Source organism: Panulirus ornatus, chromosome 40 (genome assembly GCF_036320965.1).
Source record: "Panulirus ornatus isolate Po-2019 chromosome 40, ASM3632096v1, whole genome shotgun sequence".
NCBI classification, from domain to species: Eukaryota; Metazoa; Arthropoda; class Malacostraca; order Decapoda; family Palinuridae; genus Panulirus; species Panulirus ornatus.
This window is the reverse complement of record NC_092263.1, coordinates 8,999,849-9,009,927: the sequence shown is the minus strand read 5'-3', so window position 1 is coordinate 9,009,927 and position 10,079 is coordinate 8,999,849. Positions and strand designations below refer to the sequence as shown.

The following is a 10,079-nucleotide window of genomic DNA, read 5'->3' as shown; positions in this document are numbered from 1 at the left end:
CTCCCTCCCCTGGGGTAATACTCCTCCATGATATACCCCTCCTCTCCCCTGGGGTAATACTCCTCCATGATACACCCCCTCCTCTCCCCCGGGGTAATACCCCTCCATGATACACCTCCTCCCTCCCCTGGGGTAATACCCCTCCATGATACACCCCCTCCCTCCCCTGGGGTAATACCCCTCCATGATACACCCCCTCCCTCCCCCGGGGTAATACCCCTCCATGATACACCCCCCCTCTCCCCCGGGGTAATACCCCTCCATGATACACCCCCTCCCTCCCCTGGGGTAATACCCTCCATGATACACCCCCTCCCTCCCCCGGGGTAATACCCCTCCACGATATACCCCCTCCCTCCCCTGGGGTAATACTCCTCCATGATATACCCCTCCTCTCCCCCGGGGTAATACCCCTCCATGATACACCTCCTCCTCCCCCGGGGTAATACCCCTCCACGATACACCCCCTCCCTCCCCTGGGGTAATACCCTCCATGATACACCCCTCCTCTCCCCCGGGGTAATACCCCTCCACGATATACCCCCTCCCTCCCCTGGGGTAATACCCCTCCACGATACACCCCCTCCCTCCCCCTGGGGTAATACCCCTCCATGATACACCCCCTCCTCTCCCCCGGGGTAATACCCCTCCATGATACACCTCCTCCCTCCCCTGGGGTAATACCCCTCCATGATACACCCCCTCCTCTCCCCCGGGGTAATACCCCTCCACGATATACCCCCTCCCTCCCCTGGGGTAATACTCCTCCATGATATACCCCTCCTCTCCCCCGGGGTAATACCCCTCCATGATACACCTCCTCCCTCCCCCGGGGTAATACCCCTCCACGATACACCCCCTCCCTCCCCTGGGGTAATACCCCTCCATGATACACCCCCTCCTCTCCCCCGGGGTAATACCCCTCCACGATATACCCCCTCCCTCCCCTGGGGTAATACCCCTCCACGATACACCCCCTCCCTCCCCTGGGGTAATACCCCTCCATGATACACCCCTCCTCTCCCCGGGGTAATACCCCTCCATGATACACCTCCTCCCTCCCCTGGGGTAATACCCCTCCATGATACACCCCCTCCTCTCCCCCGGGGTAATACCCCTCCACGATATACCCCCTCCCTCCCCTGGGGTAATACCCCTCCATGATACACCCCCTCCCTCCCCTGGGGTAATACCCCTCCATGATATACCCCTCCTCTCCCCCGGGGTAATACCCCTCCATGATACACCCCCTCCCTCCCCCGGGATAATACCCCTCCTATCATGACTAAATATATAACCTATATTTATCATGACCCAGGTATAACCTATGTTTACTACACTGATAGATATAAGTGGATCGAATAGATATTACTCCTATGGTGAGTATGACGATATTGCTCATCTCTTCGTGGGGAATATTCCTCCAATCTTCGTGGGGAATATTTCTCCAATCTTCGTGGGGAATATCCCTCCAATCTTCGTGGGGAATATCCCTCCAATCTTCGTGGGGAATATCCCTCCAATCTTCGTGGGGAATATTCATCCAATCTTCGTGGGGAATATTTCTCCAATCTTCGTGGGGAATATCCCTCCAATCTTCGTGGGGAATATCCCTCCAATCTTCGTGGGGAATATCCCTCCAATCTTCGTGGGGAATATCCCTCCAATCTTCGTGGGGAATATCCCTCCAATCTTCGTGGGGAATATTCCTCCAATCTTCGTGGGGAATATCCCTCCAATCTTCGTGGGGAATATTCCTCCAATCTTCGTGGGGAATATTCCTCCAATCTTCGTGGGGAATATCCCTCCAATCTTCGTGGGGAATATCCCTCCAATCTTCGTGGGAATATCCCTCCAATCTTCGTGGGGAATATCCCTCCAATCTTCGTGGGGAATATTCCTCCAATCTTCTCTTATTATGACCGAATATATAATCCATATTTACTTCACCTTTTGAGAAATATATGAATTAAATCGAATATTATTATTACGCAACATCTCTTCACCTCTCGAACAGAATACGCAGAGGCTGGCGTAGTGTTCTGTGGGGGAGGCTGGGTCTGGGGTGTTGCGTATGGCCCAGTCTCAGGTGAAGGGCCACAGTGGCTTCAGAGTCTCAGGTGAAGGGCCACAGTGGCTTCAGAGCCTCAGGTGAAGGGCCACAGTGGCTTCAGAGTCTCAGGTGAAGGGCCACAGTGGCTTCAGTGTCTGAGGTGAAGGGCCACAGTGGCTTCAGAGTCTCAGGTGAAGGGCCACAGTGACTTCAGAGCCTCAGTGAAGGGCCACAGTGGCTTCAGAGTCTCAGGTGAAGGGCCACAGTGACTTCAGAGCCTCAGGTGAAGGGCCACAGTGGCTTCAGAGCCTCAGGTGAAGGGCCACAGTGGCTTCAGAGTCTCAGGTGAAGGGCCACAGTGGCTTCAGAGCCTCAGGTGAAGGGCCACAGTGGCTTCAGAGTCTCAGGTGAAGGGCCACAGTGGCTTCAGTGTCTGAGGTGAAGGGCCACAGTGGCTTCAGAGTCTCAGGTGAAGGGCCACAGTGACTTCAGAGCCTCAGGTGAAGGGCCACAGTGGCTTCAGAGTCTCAGGTGAAGGGCCACAGTGACTTCAGAGCCTCAGGTGAAGGGCCACAGTGGCTTCAGAGCCTCAGGTGAAGGGCCACAGTGGCTTCAGAGTCTCAGGTGAAGGGCCACAGTGGCTTCAGAGCCTGAGGTGAAGGGACACAGTGGCTTCAGAGTCTCAGGTGAAGGGCCACAGTGGCTTCAGAGCCTGAGGTGAAGGGCCACAGTGGCTTCAGAGCCTGAGGTGAAGGGACACAGTGGCTTCAGAGTTTCAGGTGAAGGGCCACTGGCTTCAGAGCCTGAGGTGAAGGGACACAGTGGCTTCAGAGTCTCAGGTGAAGGGCCACTGGCTTCAGAGCCTCAGGTGAAGGGACACAGTGGCTTCAGAGTCTCAGGTGAAGGGCCACTGGCTTCAGAGCCTCAGGTGAAGGGACACAGTGGCTTCAGAGTCTCAGGTGAAGGGCCACAGTGGCTTCAGAGTCTCAGGTGAAGGGCCACAGTGGCTTCAGAGGAAATAAAAAAAGATTCTGTTTGGATGGTAAAATATATATATATATATATATATATATATATATATATATATATATATAATATATATATATATATATATATATATATAAACTACGACGGCAAAAATTGCAGAAGGCATTTCATTAACCTGTGTTCGGATTTTTCTTCCATTTCTGTAATTCACTGATTTGAACTGGGAAAATTCTCACCTAGTTATTTCCTAGTTATTTCCCTAATTATGGTTTATTCACATGAACTCACCGATGATGACTATGTTCATGAATGTTACATGATAGGGTAAATAATAAACTTTCACATATTAGTAAAAGATTCTTATTAAACTCTCTGAATATGTGTTATTAAGGTGAAATAATAAGATGTCTACCACTTCCATCAGCTCCCCACCCAAAACTTGTGTCCATTACATATGAATACAGAAAAATATATAATAAAAGTTCTAATATATTACACTGCTCATTTATTTCAATTCTTATGGCTTTTACCGATATATATATATATATATATATATATATATATATATATATATATATATATATATATATATTAATATATATATATATATATATATATATATATTTATTTATTTATTTATTTACAAAAATCGGAATGTTCCTGTATCTTAAACAATTTTTTTTTCCCAGGAGTTTCATCGTGTAATCACAGCAACGCGAATATTCTTTTATTTTTACAAAATATTTGTACTGGTTTATACACTTTTGTTAATGAAATGATAAAGAATTTATTGAGATATTAACATTAAGTTCTGATAAATGGCGAGGAAAGGAAATTTTGTTCGGCCATTTGAAAGTCCCGACTGTATTTTGTTTTGATCCTTGGCGAGGTGTTGGCGCGATCTCGGCTACGGTCATGTTGGCTAGATCATAGCGAGATATTAGCTAGATCATAGCGAGATATTGGCTAGATCATAGCGAGATATTGGCTAGATCATAGCGAGATATTGGCTAGATCATAGCGAGATATTGGCTAGATCTCGGAGAGATATTAGCTAGATCTCGGAGAGATATTGGCTAACACGTGACGAGACATTGGTTGGATCTTGGTTCATGTTAAGTCTGGGCGGGGCATTGGCTAGATCCTGACGAGATGTTTTAGCCAATATCTCGGCGAGATATTGGCTAAACCACACATGGGGGGGGGGGGGGTAGATGTCGGCTATATATCGATGATAGTTTGCCTAAATCATGGCGAGATATTGGCTAAATCTCGAGAGTAGATGTCGGCGATATATCCGCGATATTTTGCCTCAGTCGTGGCGAGAGATGGGCTAGATTCCTAGGAGACGTTGGCTATATCTCGGCGAGATTTTGGCTAGATCGTGGGAAGACGTTGGCTAGGTCGTGGGTAGAGACGTTGGCTAGATCGTGGGTAGAGACGTTGGCTAGATCGTGGGTAGAGACGTTGGCTAGATCATGGCGAGAGACGTTGGCTAGGCTGCTTGGTCCAGGTGGTTGGCTGGTTAGTTGGCTGGGCCGCAGGGGACGTTGTAGTAGTGGTCACAGACCTGGTAGTTGGCGTGGAAGAGCGTGGCGTTGGGACACAGGAAGCTGTACTTGTATGGGTTCCTACAGATATGAAACACCTGCAAGGACAAAAGAAAAATAAAAAAATATATATTTAATTAAAGACATGACTAGATTTTTTCATATATTTATGCATACATTGATGACTTTATTAAAGATATTTATCATTTTATGGGTTTGGGGAAGTCAGTTGAAGTATACAAACCTTGAAATATGTATAGCCATTAATTAGCAAATGCTAATTTTAATGGTTAAGTTGAATATATATATATATATAATATATAATATATATATATATTATATATATATATATATATATATATATATATATATATATTATCCCTGGGTGGGATAGGGGAGAAAGAATACTTGCCACGTATTCCCTGCGTGTCGAAGAAGGCGACTAAAAGGGGAGGAGCAGGTGGCTGAAAATCCTCCCCTCTCATTTTTTTTTAATTTTTCCAAAAGAAGGAACAGAGAAGGGGGCCAGGTGAGGATATTCCCTCAAAGGTCCAGTCCTCTGTTCTTAACGCTACCTCGCTAATGCGGGAAATGCCGAATAGATTGAAAGAAAGAAATATATATATATAAATATATATATATATATATATATATATATATATATAAAATATATATATATATATATATATAATTCCCATTAACGCATAGTAAAATAAGTTACTATAAACAAACTTCCGTTTACCAACTTCCGCCACCAGATGGCAGTCGTGGTGCGCAGCTCAGCTGAGCCAGTCTGCGCATGGCGCCTGACCTGTGCAGACGTACGACCAAAGTTTACGCCATAACACCTTCGTCTCGCGGTATTTTCTTGGATATTTTGAATTTTTTTGCCACACCGGGTAAGAAGACGGCCTTACTTGTGGTAAGTAGAATATATTTATATTGTTACATTTGAAATTGTTGTTAAATTTGCATAGTGCAACAGCCATGGCTTCGAATCAAGCGGTGTTGATGGTCGCTTTCGAATTTTGGATCTTTACTTCAACATAAGTATTGATACACTTATAATTTGATGTCTACTTAAACTTAATGATTAGTGGCCTTGAATGGGAATGGTGGATAACCACTGGTTCTCTCGTTATGAGCTTCCGTAGCGCACGATTGCGCTACTTCCCGTAGCAGGGGAGGGTAGACACCTTGGGTGGGAGAAGTTCCCAGTGATGCGATCCTTCCCATGTGGCTCTTCACACGCGGCGTCACCCCAAGCAGGCGGAGTCCGGTAACACACACACACACACACACACACACATGCAAGCACGCGCGCGCGCACACACACACACACACACACACACACACATATATATATATATATATATATATATATATATATAATATATATATGTATATTTCTTTTTTTATTATTATTTTATTTTGCTTTGTCGCTGTCTCCCGCGTTAGCGAGGTAGCGCAAGGAAACAGACGAAAGAATGGCCCAACCCGCCCACATACACATGTATATACATACACGTCCACACACGCAAATATACATACTATACATCTCAATGTACACATATATATACACACACAGACATAAACATATATACACATGTACAGAATTCATAGTCTGCCTTTATTTGTTCCCATCGCCACCTCGCCACACATGGAATAACAACCCCCTCCCCCCTCATGTGTGCGAGGTAGCGCTAGGAATAGACACCAAAGGCCCCATTCGTTCACACTCAGTCTCTAGCTGTCATGTAATAATGCACCGAAACCACAGCTCCCTTTCCACCTCCAGGCCCCACACAACTTTCCATGGTTTACCCCAGACGCTTCACATGCCCTGGTTCAATCCATTGACAGCACGTCGACCCCGGTATACCACATCGTTCCAATTCACTCTATTCCTTGCACGCCTTTCACCCTCCTGCATGTTCAGGCCCCGATCACTCAAAATCTTTTTCACTCCATCTTTCCACCTCCAGTTTGGTCTCCCACTTCTCCTCGTTCACTCCACCTCTGACACATATATCCTCTTTGTCAATCTTTCCTCACTCATTCTCTCCATGTGCCCAAACCATTTCAAAACACCCTCTTCTACTCTCTCAACCACGCTCTTTTTATTTCCACACATCTCTCTTACCCTTACATTACTTACTCGATCAAACCACCTCACACCACACATCTCATTTCCAGCACATCCACCCTCCTGCGCACAACTCTATCCATAGCCCACACCTCGCAACCATACAGCATTGTTGGAACCACTATTCCTTCAAACATACCCATTTTTGCTTTCCGAGATAATGTTCTCGACTTCCAAACATTCTTCAAGGCTCCCAGAATTTTCGCCCCCTCCCCCACCCTATGATTCACTTCCGCTTCCATGGTTCCATCCGCTGCAGATCCACTCCCAGATATCTAAAACACTTTACTTCCTCCAGTTTTTCTCCATTTAAACTTACCTCCCAATTGACTTGACCCTCAACCCTACTGTACCTAATAACCTTGCTCTTATTCACATTTACTCTTAATTTTCTTCTTTCACACACTTTACCAAACTCAGTCACCAGCTTCTGCAGTTTCTCACATGAATCAGCCACCAGCGCTGTATCATCAGCGAACAACAACTGACTCACTTCCCAAGCTCTCTCATCCGCAACAGACTTCATACTTGCCCCTCTTTCCAAAACTCTTGCATTCACCTCCCTAACAACCCCATCCATAAACAAATTAAACAACCATGGAGACATCACACACCCCTGCCGCAAACCTACATTCACTGAGAACCAATCACTTTCCTCTCTTCCTACACGTACACATGCCTTACATCCTCGATAAAAACTTTTCACTGCTTCTAACAACTTGCCTCCCACACCATATATTCTTAATACCTTCCACAAAGCATCTCTATCAACTCTATCATATGCCTTCTCCATATATATAGATATATATATATATATATATATATATATAATATATATATATATATATATATATATATATATTATCTCGGAAAGCAAAAATGGGTATGTTTGAAGGAATAGTAGTTCCAACAATGTTGTATGGTTGCGAGGCGTGGGCTATGGATAGAGTTGTGCGCAGGAGGATGGATGTGCTGGAAATGAGATGTTTTAGGACAATGTGTGGTGTGAGGTGGTTTGATCGAGTAAGTAACGTAAGGGTAAGAGAGATGTGTGGAAATAAAAAGAGCGTGGTTGAGAGAGCAGAAGAGGGTGTTTTGAAATGGTTTGGGCACATGAGAGAATGAGTGAGAAAGATTGACCAAGAGGATATATGTGTCGGAGGTGGAGGGAACGAGGAGAAGTGGGAGACCAAACTGGAGGTGGAAAGATGGAGTGAAAAAGATTTTGTGTGATCGGGGCCTGAACATGCAGGAGGGTGAAAGGAGGGCAAGGAATAGAGTGAATTGGAGCGATGTGGTATACCGGGGTTGACGTGCTGTCAGTGGATTGAATCAAGGCATGTGAAGCGTCTGGGGTAAACCATGGAAAGCTGTGTAGGTATGTATATTTGCGTGTGTGGACGTATGTATATACATGTGTATGGGGGTGGGTTGGGCCATTTCTTTCGTCTGTTTCCTTGCGCTGCCTCGCAAACGCGGGAGACAGCGACAAAGTATAATAAATAATAATATAAACAGCTAGTCTATAACGAAACAGCTGGTATGTGTCTCACCTGACAGCTGGCCTCATGGTCCACGAAGATGCCCCAGCGACCCTCACAGGTGAAGGAGGTGGGAGGAACCTGGCTGAAGGTCGGGTAGGGAGGGTTGTTAGGGTCGTAATCAGGCTCCCCTCCTGTGTGTGGGCCAGAGAAAATGGGTCATTAGCCTCCCTCACCTCCTGATGATGTGATTATTACACGAAACTGCACTTGGCAACTTGTCGTGTTTCATATTTCCCCCCGTGGACTCATAGGGGGGAGGGAGGCGGAGTTACGGAAGGAGGTCAGAGGTCAAGCAGTTTATCATCTAAGTCAAAAAAAATAACAAGAGGTAAAGTTCAAATTCAAACTTGAAGGTCAATACTGGGCGTGATGGATACGACCTTAGAACATTACGGGCTCGACCTTTGACCTTGGGTAGGATGGCACGACCTTTGACCTGACCACCCCCCCTGGGGAGGACAGATGACCGCTGGCTATATGACATTATGACCCCAATTGTGTATGACGAGAGAGAGAGAGAGAGAGAGAGAGAGAGAGAGAGAGAGAGAGAGAGAGAGAGAGAGAGAGAGAGGGGGGGGGAAGAGAGAGAGAGAGAGAGAGGGAAGAGAGAGAGAAGAAAAGAGAGAGAGAGAGAGAGAGAAGAGAGAGAGAGAGAGAGAGAGAGAGAGAAGCGATTTCATTTATGATCGTCCGTGGACACGTGGCGAAGACTTGTGAAATACGCTCCGAATTGCTTCGTTCGGTTGTTCGACCCTCGCGGCGTGTGGACGATCGTAGTACGTAACGACCCTGAGTGGCTGGGGATTTGAGCCTTAGCTCCCTCAGCTATAAGGGTCATGATGGGCCCCCCTCACCCTCAGGGTTATGATATAATCATATATAATGACATAATCACTCATTAGGCTGGTTAATGTGGTCATGTTATATAATCTTATAGAATCTTATAATTATATAATCTAATAACATTATAGAATCTAATAACTAATAATCTTATTATATAATCTAATAACATTATAGAATCTAATCTATTTATTTATATTTATTTATTTTGCTTTGTCGCTGTCTCCCGCGTTAGCGAGGTAGCGCAAGGAAACAGACGAAAGAAATGGCCCAACCCACCCACATACACATGTGTATACATACACATCCACACACGCAAATATACATACCTACACAGCTTTCCATGGTTTACCCCGGACGCTTCACATGCCTTGATTCAATCCACTGACAGCACGTCAACCCCGGTATACCACATCGCTCCAATTCACTCTATTCCTTGCCCTCCTTTCACCCTCCTGCATGTTCAGGCCCCGATCACACAAAATCTTTTTCACTCCATCTTTCCACCTCCAATTTGGTCTCCCTCTTCTCCTCGTTCCCTCCACCTCCGACACATATATCCTCTTGGTCAATCTTTCCTCACTCATCCTCTCCATGTGCCCAAACCACTTCAAAACACCCTCTTCTGCTACTTACTCGATCAAACCACCTCACACCACACATTGTCCTCAAACATCTCATTTCCAGCACATCCATCCTCCTGCGCACAACTCTATCCATAGCCCACGCCTCGCAACCATACAACATTGTTGGAACCACTATTCCTTCAAACATACCCAGTTTTGCTTTCCGAGATAATGTTCTCGACTTCCACACATTCTTCAAGGCTCCCAGAATTTTCGCCCCCTCCCCCACCCTGTGATCCACTTCCGCTTCCATGGTTCCATCCGCTGCCAGATCCACTCCCAGATATCTAAAACACTTCACTTCCTCCAGTTTTTCTCCATTCAAACTCACCT

The 10,079-nt window shown here is 45.9% G+C and overlaps 1 protein-coding gene across 1 annotated transcript in view; it reads right to left on the bottom strand.

Annotated features, from left to right (window-relative positions):
• Positions 1-3,589: 3,589 nt before the first annotated feature.
• The window catches only part of LOC139761347 (uncharacterized), a 20,952-nt gene continuing 14,462 nt past the window's right edge, over positions 3,590-10,079 (bottom strand). Inside the window, exons 3-4 of the mRNA XM_071685428.1 lie at positions 8,290-8,411; positions 3,590-4,688 (exon numbers count right to left, since the gene is read on the bottom strand). Coding sequence (XP_071541529.1) covers positions 4,566-4,688; positions 8,290-8,411 — 245 coding nt within the window. The 3' untranslated portion in view covers positions 3,590-4,565. The remainder of the gene's footprint in view (positions 4,689-8,289; positions 8,412-10,079) is intronic.